This window comes from Petaurus breviceps, unplaced genomic scaffold (genome assembly GCF_028583685.1).
Source record: "Petaurus breviceps papuanus isolate PSGF00001 unplaced genomic scaffold, PetGlider_PUasm1.0 90925, whole genome shotgun sequence".
NCBI classification, from domain to species: domain Eukaryota; kingdom Metazoa; phylum Chordata; class Mammalia; order Diprotodontia; family Petauridae; genus Petaurus; species Petaurus breviceps.
In genome coordinates this window covers 28,238,160-28,255,273 of record NW_027187380.1, presented here as the reverse complement: position 1 = coordinate 28,255,273, position 17,114 = coordinate 28,238,160, and the positions used below count along the sequence as shown (strand labels likewise).

The window sequence follows — 17,114 nt, the reverse complement described above, 5'->3', positions numbered from 1 at the left end:
GGGGATACAAAAAACAAAAAGTCCCTGCCTTTAAGAAGCTTACATTTGGGGGCAGCCAGGTAGCACAGCGAGTAAGAGCACCGGCTCCAGTGTCGGGATGACCTGGGGATCGAATCTGGGCTCCGACACTTAGCACCACACCCAGAAATAACTGGCTGTGTAACCTTGAGCAAGTTACTTAACCCCGATTGCTCATTTAAAAAAAAAGAAGCTTACATTTGAATGTGGAAGATAATAATCAACAGGTACATACAAGATACATGGAAAGTAAATGGAAAATAACTAGTAGGGAAAAGAGACTAATAGCTGGGAGGACCAGAAATGGCCTCCTGAAGAAGTTGGCATTTGAACTGAGGTTTAAAGAAAGCCCTAAGAATTCTAGGAGGTGGAGGCAAGGTAAAAGAACATTCCAGGTGTGGACATAGTCAGTACAAAGACACAGAGAAAGAAGATGAAACATCATATGTAAGGAATAGTCAGTATTAATGGATGGAAGTGTTTATGGAAAGGAGTAAGAGAAAGTTGAAGTACTTATGGAGTGAGTAAAATAGCAGTAGAGTGGGTTAAAATGGGCAGAAGCCTTCAAAACCAGTCATCAAGCAGGGCCAAGGCTAGAGTATTTACTCAGTTGTCAAAAACACTGCTCTGGTCCCCTAAATAGTAAATCTCAACAAATTAATGAAGCATATTTTCCCTCTTCGATGTGGTAATCTTAAAGGGTTACTTTTTTTTTTTTTGCTTTTTTGGAGGGGGGAGAGTAGGGCATATAAAAAATGCTATAAATCACTAATAATTAGAGAAATGCAAATTGAAACCACTCTGAGGCACCACCTCATACCTATCAAATCTGCTAACATTACAGAAAAGGAAAATACCAAATGCTGGAAGAGACATGGAAAAGTAGGAACACTAATGCACTGTTGGTGGAATGGTGAACTGGTCCGAGTATTCTGGAGAAAGATTTGGTACTATGCCCAAAGGGCTATAAAACTGTGCATACCCTTTGATCCAGCAATACCTCTACCAGTCATACCATAATACCATGCTACTAAGTCTATATTCCAAAGAGATCAAATAAAAAGGAAAAGGACCTATATACAAAAATATTTATAGTGATAGCAAAGCATTAGAAATTGTGGGAATATTCATCACTTCTTTATTCTTGAAGAAGACCAAAATGTCATCACTCTGCTAGAGTCAAGTTAGTTTGTCCAAGCTGATCAGATCAATACAAACTCAGAATGTTCTACTACCACATGTCAGGTAAAATTGCCCATATGAACATTTGGGGTGAATTCTCTAAATTTGTGCATCTCGTGTTTCTTTTGAGCTACTTCAATTCTGCTTTGTACATATGGCACAGTACCTTCTCTGACAGGGACACACCATTCTGAGCAGTCCTATGCCAGTGTCTCCCATGTCACACAATCAATTCCAAAGTTCTTAAGAGAGACTTTGGGAATGTCCTTGTATCACTTCTTCTGGAAGATCACCATGCGAACCCTTGCCCTATGTGAGTTCTCCATAAAATAGTCTTCTTGGTAGCTTCTCAAACCTGCCCCTCCTCCCACCCTCTCATTCATTTATTACTTCCCTTCATATACTCCAAACTCCAATCAAACTGGCATATATGTTTTCCCTATAACATTTCATCTCCTATTTCTATGCATGTGCACAGGCTATTTTCAGCTCCACCCATAGCTACCCCTCAGGTTCAACTCAAATGCCAACTCCTTCAAGAGGCTTTTTTCTGATTCTCCAAGTTCCCCACTCCCAATACTATTTTATACATATCCTATATTTACTGATCTTTGAACATGTTGCTACATACAGAATGAGTTCTTTGAAGGCAGGGAGCATCTCACTCATATATATTTAAAGAAAACGGAACCAGGAAAACATTGTACACAGTAACAACAATATTATAACAATGACCAACTTTTAAATACTTAACTACCCTGATCAATACAATGATCTAAGACAATTCCAAAGGATTCATGATGAATCCTCCAGAGAAGGAGGTAGATATTTTTGCTGATTTGAGTGTGGACTGAATCATATTTTTTTCATTTTATTTTTCCTGCTTTTTTTTTTGGCAACATGGCTAATATAGAAATATGCTTTACATGAAAAAATAAAATGCAAATATCTTAGGAAAAAAACTCAACACCACCTCACTGTGTTCCATCCAAACAGACCTTAATTTACACATCGCACATGTAACATTCCATCTGCCACCTACATGCCATTACATACACTGGCTACAATTCCTGGAATATGCCATCTCTTTATTGCTACTTAGCTTCATTTAAAGAACAGTTGTTCATTACTACCTCCCAAGCAAAGTCTTTCCAGATTCCCCAACTGTTAATGTTCTCTCCCTCCTCAAACAATTACACACACAAAGAGAGTTTACATGCAGCATTTCCACCAAAAAGAATACAAATTTCTTGAACACAGGGACTATTTTTCATTTTGTCTTTGCATCTCCAGTACATATGTTAAGCTTGTTAAGCTAGGTATTTATAAAACTAGACAAAATAACAACAAAATTCATATGGAAGAGCAAAAAGTGAAAAGCAAAGAAATAATGAAGGGGATTTGCCATTACAAGATTTCAAATATTTTAAAGCAATAACTCTTAAAACTATCTACTATTGAGCAAAACCAGAGAAACTGATCAGTGCAATTGATTAGATAAGCAATACAATCTTTAATAAACCTAAGAACAGAAAATGCTAGAGAAAGAACTCTTAATTCAACAAGAGCTATTAGGAAAATTTGATTGAAATCTGACAGGAAACAGGTTTAGACTGAGTATCTTATACTGTATACCGAAATAAATTTCATATGGATAATAGAATAGTTAGCATTTATATGGCACATTAAAGTTCGCAAAGCACTTATATTAATTCATTTGATTTGATTCTCAAAATAGCCCTATCAAGTAGATACTATCATCCTCATTTTACAGATGAGGGAGTTCAGGATATAAGACATTGTGACTTGCTCAGAGTCACACAGCTATTTAACAGTACAAGGAGGAATTTGAACTCATGTCTGTCTGACTCAAAAGTGAAGCACTTAAACCACCTAGCTTCTCAAACCTATCCTTCCTCCCACCCTCTCATTCATTTATTACTTCCCTTTACATCCTCCAAGCTCCAGTCAAACTGGCATACATGTTTTCCCTGTAACATTTCATCTCCTATTTCCATGTATTTGCACAGGCTATTTTCAGCTCTACCCATAGCTCCCCTCAGGTTCAATTCAAGTGCCAGCTCCTTCAAGAAACTTTTTTCTGATTCCCCCAGTTCCCCACCCCCAATACCATTTTGTACATATCCTATATTTACTGATTTGTGAATATGTTGCTATATGCAGAATGAGTTCTTTGAAAGCAGGGGCCATCTCATGCATATGTATTATCAATACCTAACAGAGCTCTAGCACATAGTAGGTGGTTAATAAATGCTCATTTATTTATTCAGTTCTCTTAAGATTAAACTGGAACTTCAATCAACAAACAAATATTTATTAAGTACCTGTTATATGTCAGGCATTGTTAGGTGCTGGGGACACAAAGACAAAAAGTTACATGTAAAATAGATATAAAACTGATACAAGATAATTGGGGAATAAGGAATAATTAACAAAAACTTGTAAAATATAGTGCAGAGATCCTTGGAGGAAACTAAGGACACCAACAGAAAGAAAAAGGAGTTCATTCCAAGTATAAAGGGCAGAAAATTCAAAGGCTTAGAGGAAAAAGATAACAGTATGAAAAGGCTAGTTTGGCTAGAACATTGGTATTTGTGAGGGGAAATAATATGTAAGAAGCCTAGAAATATAGTTTGGGATCATGTTGTAAAGCTCTAAATTCTAAAGTAGGAGCTCACTGACATGAAGTGAAGTGATATGGTCATATCTACACTTTAGGAAAACACTTTAGCAGCAATGTCAAGGACGGACTGGAATGGGGGATGGACATCTATGGCAGAAAGACCAAATAGAAGGCTAATGCAATATACCAAGCAAAGGACGATGAGGACCTGAATCTTGGGGGTGGGGGGCCTATGAGAATAAAGAAAAGAGCACTTCCTCATGGGATTTTGTGAAGACAGATCCAACAAGATATGGCAACATACTGCAATAAGGGAGGTGAAAGTAAGGGGTTGAGGATAACATTGTTGCACCTTCAGAGTGGAAGGACTATGGTATTCTTTAATGCCTTTTTATTGCAGGGAGGAAGGCAAGGCAATTGGGGTTAAGTGACCTATTCAAGGTCACATAGTTAGTTAAGGGTCAAGTGTCTGAAGCCAGATTTAAACTCAGGTCCTCTTGACTCCAGTGCCGCTGCTTTATTCAGTGCATCACCTAGCTGCCCCTTGAGTGTGGTATTCTTGACAGAAATAGGAAGTTCAAAAAAGAGATAAATTCCAGGGGAAAAGAGAAGAAAATGATTTCTTTTCCAGACATGTTAAGTTTGAGATTTCCATAGGATATCAGTTAGAAATGTCTGATAAGCAGTTGGTGATGTGGGACTAGAGCTGAGCAAAGAGATAAGAGCACAACATGTACATCTGAGAGTCGTCGGTATAGATATAGATAGACTTTGAATTGAGTTCACCAAGAGAACAAGAACAGAGGAAAAAGAGGGCCTAGAGCTATATGGTAAAAATCACAGTTGAAGAGCTTGAGATGCATTTCATCTAGTAAAGGAGACTGAAGAAAAAGTTACACAGACAAGAGAAGAACCAAAAGAGAATGTCATAAAAATCCAAAAAGGTAAGAATATCCATGAGGAAAGAGTGATTGACAGTATCAAAAGTTATAGAAAGGTCAAGGAGGATAAGAATTTTTAAAAGACCATTGGTATACATGGAGTCAAAGATGGCTTTGAGATTTCACCCTGAAAAACTAAAAGAATTATGAAATTCTTACAAGAGAGACAAAAAAGGAGAATTCTTTTGGCAAGTAAATAAGTAAATTTGAGATATTCTGAGTTTTGAATGATGGGCAGGTCACCTAAATAGATGGCCCAGAAGCAATTTAAAACATCAGATGGGGGCACAATTAAGAGGTTAGAGCTGGTTACAGAGATTCAGATGTTGTCACAGATAAGTTAATGTTAAGACAATTGATGAACTCATCAATCTATTAAATACATAAAGAAGAGGAAAATGAAAGAAATAAAGGCATAAAGACTGGGAGAAAGAAGTCAAGAAAAAAACTAAACGTACAATAACAACACTGTAAAAACAAACATCTTTGATAGTCTTAAGAACTCTGAATAGCCAAACATGATTCCAAAGGAATGAAGAAGTAGGCTACCCACCTCATGACAGAGAGGTAAAAGATAGAGTGCAAAATGAGCTCCCTCATATTTTGGGGTCAATTCAGGAATTTGTTTGCTTGACCACAGGTATTTGTTATATCTTTTTTTCCAATGATGGAGAAGAAATACATTTTTGTTAATTTTTTTAAAAAGTAATGACAAGAATTTAAATTTAAAAAATAATTTTTAGAAGAAAGTAAAAGAAGAAAAGCAAAGCTCAGAATTTTTATAACTGCTAGATGTTAGAGAAGGATAAGAGCTAGGTAAATTCTAAACTTCCATCTTTACTGTGATTGGCATATGTTTCACAGATAACACAAAGAAGGCACTGCAGTTCTTGGTCTCCAGCCTCAACCTGGTTCACTTTTGATCTGGTCAGAGAGGCAGACAGCTTTGGAAGGGTTAATAATCAGTTTTATTATAGTCTAGTCTTCTCAAAGGCTTGCTGGGAGAACTAGCTCCCACAGCATTCCCTAATCACACTCACTGCCCACCCTCACCCCACCACTCCCACCACCACCCCCAGAAGGAGGGACAACTACCCCTACATCTTGATGGGATCAATCAAGACAGGCACAGATTTGTGCACTCCCCACTCCCGTCAATCCCCTCAAGCCTCAATGGGGGCCAGCTGAGGCACACACAGATTCCCCCATGGGTTCCCCATGGATTCTTCCCCCCTCACTGACCAGAGCCCACCTGCTTTATAGGGCAACAGACAAAGAAGGCATGTGGTTAACATTAAGCTCACAGGTTAACTTTAGCAATATCGTCATTCTGCGCAACCATAGTAAATATTATGTAACCCCTTATCTCATAGTGCAGTCTCAGTAGGACAATCTGACACTATGATTCTAAGAACTACTTTCTAGAATCCTTGGGGCTGTTCGGGGAGTTATTATCAAATACCTGAAGCTAGACATTCCCATGGCCATGAATCCTGAGAAACTAACTCTAAGAAGGACAACAAAAGCCTCCTCACATACAGCATATCTAATTATCTAGACAGTCTGCCAATAAACATTAAATAGGCACTTTTCTAGGCACTTTGCTAAGTTATAGGAATACAAAGAAAGGTAAAAGAAAGTCCCTCTCCTCGAAGAGAGTATAATCAAACAGGAGGAGACAACATGCAAACAAGCCACGTACAGAATAAATTGGAAATAATCCACAAAGGGATGGCAGTAGAATTAAGAAGGATCAGGAAAGGTTTTCTATAGATGGTGCAATTTTGGCTGGGACTTGAAGAAAGCCAGGGAATCCAGTTGTCAGAGATGACAGAGGAGAACATTTGAGGCATAGGGGCTAGCCAGTAAAAATGCTCCAAGTCACCTTACACTATATTCCACCATATATTCTAAATGGATGAGCCCTTAATTTTATTAAAGATCATACTATTAAACAACAGAAGAGAAAGAGATCATATACCTCCCACAGCTACAGGTGGCAGAGATATTATTAACCAAATAAGGAAGAGAGGCAATTACAAAAGATAAATAGTTTTGATTACATATAACTGAAAAGCCTGCAACAAATGGGAAAAATATTTGCATCAAATTTCTCTGATAAAGATTCAAGTTTTATAAACGATTAACAAAAATATAAGACTAATAGACATTCCCAAATAGATAAGTGGTCAAAGGACATAAATAAATAGTTCTCAAAAGGAGAATTGCAAAGTATTTCCATTCATATAAATGAATGTTTAAAATCACTAAGAAGAGAAATGTGTATCAAAACAACTGTAAGTGTTCTCTTCACACACTGAAAATTGACAAAGATGACCAAAAAAATGACAACTGTCAATGCTGTAAAGATTGTGGGATCATAGGCACACTAATGCATTCTCAGTGGAGCTATGAATTGGTGTGACCATTTTGGAAAGCAAATTATAATTATGCAAAATAAAGTGAGGAAACTTTCTATACCTTGAAGCCACTATTAAGAAGAAAGCCCCCATGGAAACTAAAACATTTACAGCAGCACTTGTGATAGCAAAGAATTGAAAAGAAAGTAAATACCCATTGATTGAGGAATGACTAAACAAATCATGGTATACAAATACTGAGTAATATTAGAGTGTTGTAAGAAATGTGAATGTGATGAAATAGAAAAGCATGGAAGATCAACATGAACTGATGATAAGTGAAGTAAGCAAAGCCAACAAAACAATCTACACAACAATGTCAATGTAAAGTACAACCATATACAAAATCTCAACTGAGAGTAGAAAAATTGTATCAATCAAGTATGACTGGAAAGAAGCGCTATAAGAGAACACACCCAATCCACCCCTTTGTGGAGGTGGGAGCTACACAACTAATCAGCTGTATTGATTTTTTTCTTTTTTTCATGAAAAAAATACAGTATGTTACATGGGATGGCTCTCCAAAAAGTAAAGGGAAAGTGATACTGCAGAAAACAATGATGATATAAAAAAACAAAAGAAATTGTTTAAGAAAAAGAAATGAAAATGCCCAGAGTCTAAAAAGGAATTTATTTGACAAACAGTATCTGACAAACAGATCACTGGATATCACACATTGAAGGGTATAAGATGTTAAGAAGACTGAAAAGGTAGGAAGGGCATAGAGGATTTAAAATTTTACCCTGGAGTTGGACCCATCCAACTGAGTGGGGGACCCTCCACTGAGTACCACTGAGTAGAGGATGAACGTATGATGTATGGTGAGACTTGTGTAATGAGACTGACCAACTAGCAGGTTACAGCAGTAGTGCAGGTGTGAAGTAAAGAGGGCTTGCAAGCACCAGGATGGTAGCAGTGTCAAACTAGAGAAGGAGGAATCTTGAAGAGATGATTTGAAGGAGGCAAAAATCAACAATTGGGCAACACAATGGATAGAGAATGAAGAGTCGAAGATAATGCCACAGATGCTCATGCCGCTGACAGTAACGGTGAAGTATGAAAGAAAGACAGATTTGGGGAGGAAAGACAAGTTCAGTTTTGGACATGTTGAATTTATGATGTACACAGAACAGTAAGGTTGAGCTGTCCAATAAACAGTTGTGGATGTTGTTGTTTGTCTTTGTTCTTGAAGATGACCAATGACATCAGAAAGGTGATGTCATGACTTGTGAGTGAATTGGATTTCAGTGAGGTCACCAGCCTCATTCTCTCCTCCAATAGCCATCTGGGTTCAGTGGAAACATGCAGATCAGGATAACTGGAGATGGTCCAGTGGGGAAGATGGTTTCAGTTGGTCTGAGGCAACGCCCATTCGGTCATTAAGGATAGGTAAGAAATGGGGGGAAAAAATGGCCTCTTTTATTTAGTAAAAAAAAAAAAATTAATCTTAAAAGGGAAGACCCTCAGAGTTTCTGGTCAAAACAGAAGTTAAAGTTGGGAGAATGAAAGTCAGCAGAAAAATTAGGGCCAGGGGGGAGGAGCCAAGATGGCGGAGTAGAAGCACGACCTTCCCGTGGCTCCGGCTTCCACCCTCCCCAATCCACGTAAAAAGGGGACTCTAAACAAACTTTGGAGCTGCAGAACCCACAAAATGATACAGAGAAGCTAACCTCCCGCTGAGGACAGCCTGGCAGGCTGGCAGGAATCCAGTGCAGCTCTCTGGAAGCCAAGCCCAGCCCCATGCCAAGGCTTTAGCCCCAGGGCGAGCCTGAGCAGCCACAGCCACAGAACTCTAGAACAGCAGCAGTGGTGGCAGTTTCCAGATTTATCAACACATAGATGCCAAGGATAAGGTGAGAGGCCAGTGCAGTCTGGACTTTGGGACCAGTAAGAGGGAGTGCATGGCTTTTACCCCTGGGGTGAGAAGCTGCTGAGACACCACCAGTACAGCCAGCCAGCACCACATGGCAGCTTCAGCTCCTGGCCTGCAGAGTGTAGGGGGACCAAGCACCAGTCTGAGGGGTAATCGCTCTTGCTTTAACCTGCTTGGATCTGGATTTGGATTAAAAGAGAATGGGTCAACCTTATTCCCATTGAATCTGGCTTGAGGAGGGAGTGAAATACACACTAAATAGGATATGTCACCCTCCAGGAGAATAGGGGGGGGAAGGGGATGACAGGGGGAATGATGGAAGAGAGGGCAGGCTGGGGGGGAGGGAAGTTGGAAGCACCCACTTTTGAAAAGGGATGGGATCAGGGTAGAGAATGGAGTGTGTGGGAGGGAGGGAAGTGTAGTCAGTCTTTTACAATATATCTACTATGTTGTTGTTTTGCATTAGCCACACATGTACAACCTATACTGAACTGCTTGTCTTCACAGTGGGGGTGGGTGATGGGGAAGGAAAAAAAAAGAAAAAGAAAATTAGGGCCAGATAAGCAGATCTGAGAATCATCAGCATAAAGACAAGTAAATCTGATAAGATATAGCATAGAAGAGAAAAAGGCCCAGGTGAGAACTGGTAGGGGGTTTACATGCAGTTCCCCTGGAGGCATGAGATCCAAAATATGCTGACTTTGCAGTGATAAGTACATGCTGACCTTGCTGTACAAACATTGTGGAGGAGACTCAGATATTCTATGGGAAATGATCTGTTTCAGGAGGAGAGCTCTGTTACCTCCAGTGCCATGGGAACTTCTGCCTCAGGAGAAGGAGGGCAGAAGGGGGATAAAAGTGGGGAAACTCAAAGAGGAGTTAGCAGTTAGGATGTGATTGCTAAAAGAAGCTGCCTAATAAAGTCTTGCTACTCTTTGACTCTCCTGGTCCTGACTCTGTTCTTGGAGAACGCAGCTGGTCCGCCACCCCACTGCCCAGTGGAAGTACCAGAAAGGGTAAGGCCCAGCCGCCCCTGACCGTGAGATGGTCGTAACAGAGAACCATGTGGGATCTTCATAGTTAGCAAGCACAACTCAGATGAAGATCCAGCACAGAGAACCAGAAAGGAATGCTCCAAGAGGAAAACATGCAAGAGAAAGACAAGGACAGCAAAAGAAAATAAAAAGGGAAAACGAAGTTTTCTTCAAGGAGATTTTTTGAGGCAGACACTAAAGAGCTATTTTTGCCTATACTAAAATCCATACTAATACATAATGTAACTGATATACAATTTGCCTGAGAAAAAATTAGATCAAGTGGAGATAATATGTAGAATGGTTAACAAGGGGGGGGGGGATCTTTAGAAGTTTAATTACAGACTAAGCATAAGTCTCTGATCATCATGATTATTTACTTCCTAAGCTTACTTTTGGTTTTTTGTACCTTATATTATGATGTGCTAGACCTTATGTTCTATGAACATGACTCGCATTCATTCTCAAATATTTTCAATTAAATTAAAATTTCCAGAATTCCAGACCTGCAATTTTATTGGTATAGTGAACTATTTGAGAGGAAACTCCATTCATCAATATAGACTGTCAACCATGAAAGAATTAGTACTCTTAGAAAGTTACTCCCTTAAGGCAGTTAGGTGGTACAGTGAATAGAGCACCCTGGAGTCGGGAGGATCTGGGTTTATATCCAGCCTCAGACACTTGACACTTAACTAGCCTGTGACTTTGGGCAAGTCGCTTACTCCAATTGCCTTGCCTTCCCCCCTCCAAAAAGTTTCTCCTTTGAGGAGGCTAAATAGTCCCATTATATAATCTTAACATTATTAGTTTAGTAAATCTTCATGCCAGTCTTATTCCCAATTCCTGAATTAATATGGTCAAATAAGTGAGACCAGGGGATGCTCCCCCAAAGGCCTGTTAACCTAAGGAACCCCATAATGAAGGATCCCACATCCTTATGCTTCCTTGGGGAATTTTATATTAAAGTATGTTAATCTATGTATAACATATCAAATTGTTTACTGTCCCTCAGAGAGGGGAGGTGACAGAGTGAAAAAATTTGGAAGCTGAAATTTTTTAAAATAAATGTTAAAAATTGTCTTTACATGTAATTGGGGAAAATTACTTTAAAAAATAAAGGATGTTAATCTAACAGTCTCTATTATACAGTTAATTGTTCTAGATGTACTGCATTTTTTATCTTTACTTTAAAAACTTAATTCATTTTAATTTTACCATTTATGCATTTGTTAATGTTTGTAACCATAAATTTATGTTTATTCTGGAAATAATTTTCAAAAACATTTACCAACCAAAATAAAAAATTTGATTATCCTTTATTTTTACCTACTTCTTTCTAAAACCAATTTTTCTTTTTCTTTTTTAAGCTTTTTGGAGGGGGTAGGGCAGGGCAACTGGGGTTAAGTGACTCACCCAAGGTCACACTAGTACGAGTTAAGCATCTGAGGCTGGATTTGAACTCGGCTACCTCCTGACTCCAAGGCCAGTGCTCTATTCACTGCACCACCTAGCCACCCCCAAATTTCTTTCTGGTATAATTTATTTACATGATCCTTAAGGGTAGGGTCAATTTTATTTCTGTCTTGACACTGAGCTCCCAACATGGAGCAAGGACTTAATAAATGCATGTTGACTGAATGACAAGTACAAATAACAGTAATAATTTATATTTGCATAACACTTTTAACTCTATAAAGCTATTTCAAGTCTACTAAATCAGTTACTACACTATACTATTTCAAAGTGATTATCTTTACTAACAGGGTATATCAGGACTTATTCCATCTCTTCAAAAGACTAAGCTTCCAAAAGAATACATAAAGGAAAAAAACTAACTTATTTTTGATAACCACTATTCATTTGTTTCTTGACTATAAATTGTTAACTAATAAAGTCAGAAAATATTTATAAAATACTTCCCTCCCCAAAAGTTTATAACAAAAGGCTTCTCAACCCCAGCTCCACAGTTTGCATTTTTTTTAAAAGGATGCAAAGATACTAACTAGAAAGTAAAAGACCATAGCTTGAATTCTGGCTCTGCCATTTTCTATCAGGGTGAATTTGGGCAAGTCACTGAAGATTGTGGGCCTCAATCCCTCATTTGAAAAATGAAGGGACTGAACTTAATATTTAGGGTCCTTCCAGCTCTAAGCCCAAAATCTTATTACCTATTAAAAATAATGAGATAAAAAGGAACGCAGAGTTCCAAAATTTGTTTTTATGAATACCATCAACCCCAACATTGCTATAAAACTTAATAGTGTACTTAAAAGTCAGAATAATACAGAAGTTAAAGTCAGATATCCTCAAGATTTTCTTCAAATATAGGACAGAAAATAGTTCTCAAGGTTATTTGATTACATTGCTAAATGGGAAGGAGGGAGAAGAGGATGGTGGACTACTATCTCCTGCCAACAACTAGGGAAAACATTAAGTAGCAATTTTTAAAATTAGGATTTATATCAATCAAGAGGATGGTGAATACAACCACGGGTAATTTCATGTGACAGTCCCTGTAAGTCTTGTTTGTAGGAAACCTGAAAATGGGGGGGGAAAAAGTAGGAAATTAAACATGTCTCAATTTCTTAATTACTGGTAGTCTCCTTAGATCTCAAGGAGGGGGAGGGGCGCCTTATTTGAAAGAGATTATTAGTTCAGGTTTTTGTTTGTTTTCGGTTTTTGTTTTTAAAAGGATGGGAGAAGGTCAAATTTGCCGCGGTTCAAGCAAAGGTGAGTAGGCAAACAGTAAAAGCTACGGCTGCCGGCGGCACATCAGGAAGAGGGTAAAGAGCTAGACAGGGGCACAAAGGCAGAGGAAAGAAAAGAAAGGGCATTCGGGGCAGGGAGGAATGGGCAAATTTGCAGGCCTAAGAGAAAAGAAAATCTGCCCAAGAGTTCCCAGACCTTTTCAGTCTTCCTCTATCTCCTCCCACTCTCCAGGCTCGGGGACTTAAAGACAAGGGCAGAAGCTGGAGTGGGCTAGGCCGGAGTGAAGGCCCACGATCCGGCCAGCGCCACCCCGCTCCCCTGTTTGGGTCGCAAGTCCGCGGGGTGGTGGCGAGAGCAAAGGCCGTTACCGAAGGGCTCTGCAGGACCGAGCAACAAAGAAGGGGAAGAGGATGGAGAACGCTACGCAAGAACATGGACAGGTCGGGCTAAAGGGACCGGCGGGCTGACAAAAGCCGGTCGACGCGGTCTCCTCACCATGGTCCTGGTTGAAGCCAGCGAAGAGGAGCCCATTGCCGTGAGGATTAGAAGGCAACAGGTTCATGGCGCTTCCGTAAGTCCGGCCGAGGCCAGTCACCGCCTCATCCTTGCCTCCAGGTGCCGCTCACCAGGCCCGGAGAAAGCAAAATCCTGTCACCGTAGGACCTTCTTCCTCCTTTTCTCTGCCACAACCCCAAAATGACAGGCCAGGAAGCGGCAGGCAGGACGGGCTGCCTGCCTGGTGAATGAGGTTTCTCCAACTAGTGAGCTCCCGAGCATCGCCAGGGAGCCTCGCAGAGCACCGAGCACATCCACCACAGTACAGAAAAAAGGAGCAAGCGCCGAACACCCGCCCCCTCCCACCGAGCCGAGGGCGGGGCCCTTTCCTCCTTAGGAGTGAGGAGGGGTGTGTTCTCACTAATGACGATGTTCCTACTGCCTGGGTTCTTAACTGGGAGAATGTGGATAGGTTTTAGGGGTCCCTGAACTTGAATGGGAAAAACTGAATCTTTATTTTCACAATAATTAATTGCCAGGGGCGGCTAATTGGTTCACCGGCCCTGGAGTCAGGAGAACCTGGGTTCTGATCCAGATTCAGACATTTAACACAAAAACTGTGTGACCTTGGGCAAGTCACTTAACTCCAATTGCCCTCCCCCCCAAAAAAGCAAATAAATAAATAATTGATTGCCCTTGTAATCATACGTATTTTATTTTATGCATATAAAGACATATTGAGAAAGGGTTCCTGGGCTTCAACACATTGCCAAAGTGGCCTCCACAACACAAAAGAGGTTAAGAACCTGCAACCTCTTTTTGTGAAGTTTAAAATAAGACCAGTTCTACAGTCTGGAAAGGTGTGGAGGATATACTGTAGTAAGAAGACCTCTTTAGATATTTATGTGTGAGAAAAAAACTATTTCTGTGGTTCTGGGGGCTACACCCACAACTATGTTGTGGTCCCACAAAGGGCAACCTCAGATTCAAGGTATAGTGCAAGTTTTCATCCCCTGAAAGGGGCTCAGGAACCCCCACAAATGTGTTTGATAGTCAGAAAACAATTGTTCCAAGTGAAGGCATTTAATGAAATGGCATAGTAATAAGAATAGCAACAAAACATTTCCCTAGGGCACAGTATTCTATAAATACACATAACATCCATAAGGGTGGACACGAATTGGTAACATGGGGGTGGGGAGAGACATGGTCAGGCACTGTGTGGAAGAGCAATTTGGGTTTTCGGTGCTAAAGGACCACTGATGACATTTTAGTTAATGCCATCTCATTGTCCCTACTGTTCCCTGGTGGTCTCTAGTCTCTATTAGATTCAGATCAACTGGAAACTAGTCTTCTGATTCAAGTAAACCCTTGGATATCTTTTTCAAGGGAATGTCAGATACTACCATACTCTTTTAGCTTCAAGCCCATAGACTTTGTCTTGCTACAACTCTTTTAGAAAAGGCAAAAACTCTTATCTGGAAACAGCAAAAAGCTTCCTGTAAGGTTTTTCTGTTTGTCCTCTCAGAGTCTTAGCTGCAGTATCAGTCATTTCCCTCACAGAAGGAAAGTCAATTCTTTTTTATGATCTGTTGTCTCCTATCAAGATTGGTCATTGCATTTAATCTGAATTCAGTTGAATTTTAGTAATTGTTTGGGTTTTTTTTTAATTGTAGTTGTTGTATATTATTCTCCTAGAATTTGTTCAGTCATCAAATGTTAATTAAGAGCCTACTATGTGCTAGACTTTCAGAAAAAACTAGAACCTTTACCCTAGCTCACTTCTTTTTTTTTTTTTAAGCAATTGGGGTTAAGTAACTTGCTCAAGGTTACACGGCCAGTTGTTTTGTGTGGGTGCCAAGTATCTGAGGCCAGAACTGATTCTGGGTCTCCCGACTACTGCGCCACCTGGCCACCCCTAACCCTAGCTCAGTTCTACCTCTCCCCTATCCCCACCCCGCCATTTTCTTTCTTTTTTTTTTTTAAAGCAATCGGGGTTAAGTAACTTGCTCAAGGTTACACGGCCAGTTATTATCTCTGGGTGTGGTGCTGAGTATCTGAGCCCGGATTTGATCCAGGTCATCCCGACACTGGCTCCAGTGCTCCTACTTGCTGAGCCACCTGGCCGCCCCTAAGCAATTGGGGTTAAGTAACTTGCTCAAGGTTACAGGGCCAGGTGTTTCTGGGTGGGTGCTAAGTGTCTGAGCCCAGGATTCGATCTCCAGGTCTTCTCAACACTGGAGCCAGTGTTCTTACTCGCTGTGCTACCTGGCCGCCTCCCAACCCCTCCATTTTCAACTCTGAAACCTGCCATCTATGCAGGGACCCAGGATCTCCCAGGCATCTCCCAGAATTCCAACTTCAGGCACCAAGTTTTCTTTTTTCTTTTTTAACAGAAGATTGGGTTCCTGGAGGCAATGTCCTTGAATTCCCATCTCAGACTTTATGTGAGCAAATGTTACACGTTGTTACTTAACAGAAGACATGAAGAAATTCCTTCCCTACCCACCTTTGTTGCACTCTTTGAGAGGTTCAACTAGTCTTCAAGAACTGAGCTCCTTCTCCAAGTTGGTTCTCTTTTCAACTGAATCTTCCCATTTGTCCTCATAAATGAGTAGACAGAGAAAAGGAATCCAGACAATGTTCATTCAAGGGTCAAGCCTATCATCTCTTCCAATCCTCAGTCTCCTTTCCTGACTATTTAATATACAAATGTAGCCACTTAAAGTCCAAATGGACTTTTTACTCCTATACACCTAACAAACTGCAGATAGCCACTCAACAGACACTCTATAATTTTGTCTATTGGATTGATTTATTTAATCAGTAATAATAACAGTAATATCAGGGGTTTGAATCAACCATGCACATATATTCATTTTGTTTAATATAAACATAAACATTTTGTTTAATCATTCTCCCCAATCAAGAGATATTCAACTTTATTTTCATTTTATTACCACCACAAAAACTACTATTAGGGATAGACACATATGTGTATGCATATGTGTATGCATGTGTTATATATATGAAAGAAATGAGACAAGGTGGTATAGTGAATATAGAACTAGCTTTTGCAGAGTGATACAGTGTGAAAATGTACTCACTCTGGAGTCAAGTCCTGGGTTCAAATTATACCTCTGACACATCCTGCAGCTGTGACCAGGAAAAGTCATTTAACTTCTTGGTACCCCAGGCAACTCTCTAAGATAATAAGTTACTAAACAGTTGGAGATATGCTTTGATAAAGGTAATTTCCTTAACAGAAATTCCCTATACCAATTAAATAATCAATATGAACCACAACAAACCCGTCTTTCAAGTATAACACATTGTTACAATAATTAGTTCATTTTAAGCCTAGAGAGACAACATAATGATCCTTTATCTCCATATAGTTCCCTTCTCGGTAGCTTTAAGAGTTTGTGTTAAATGAAAAGTTAGAAATACAATCATATTTACTCCAAGCCCCCAGTTAGGAAAATTCTTAACATTTAGACAGAGGTCTGGTTCTCTTCTTTGATTTACATTTAACCTTATTGCTACACCCTGACCTCTTTGTGGATGAGGCAAAATTCAGAAACAACTGGTAAACAAATAAAGAATATATTACAGTGTTTGTGTATTGACAAACAGTTATGGAAGGTGAAGTGATGGATAAAAAGCAAAAAAGGAACTTTCCACAATATTTGAAGAAGTAGGTAAAACTAGTGGCAAAAACCTGAGTCTTCTGCTCTGAGATGCAGAAGCCCTCTTATTCTCTCCTTGATATGTCACTTCTCAGTCCTACTTTCT

The 17,114-nt window shown here is 39.7% G+C and overlaps 1 protein-coding gene across 7 annotated transcripts in view; it reads right to left on the bottom strand.

Annotated features, from left to right (window-relative positions):
• The window catches only part of WDR45B (WD repeat domain 45B), a 105,337-nt gene extending 91,567 nt beyond the window's left edge, over positions 1-13,770 (bottom strand). For 2 of the 7 annotated variants that reach the window (XM_069076643.1, XM_069076639.1), the window contains exon 1: positions 13,320-13,770. In XM_069076643.1, coding sequence (XP_068932744.1) covers positions 13,320-13,386 — 67 coding nt within the window. In that variant the 5' untranslated portion in view covers positions 13,387-13,770. The remainder of the gene's footprint in view (positions 1-13,319) is intronic. The other 5 variants (XM_069076642.1, XM_069076640.1, XM_069076641.1 and 2 more) reach the window with 5 other exon arrangements.
• Between the last annotated feature and the right edge of the window lie 3,344 nt (positions 13,771-17,114).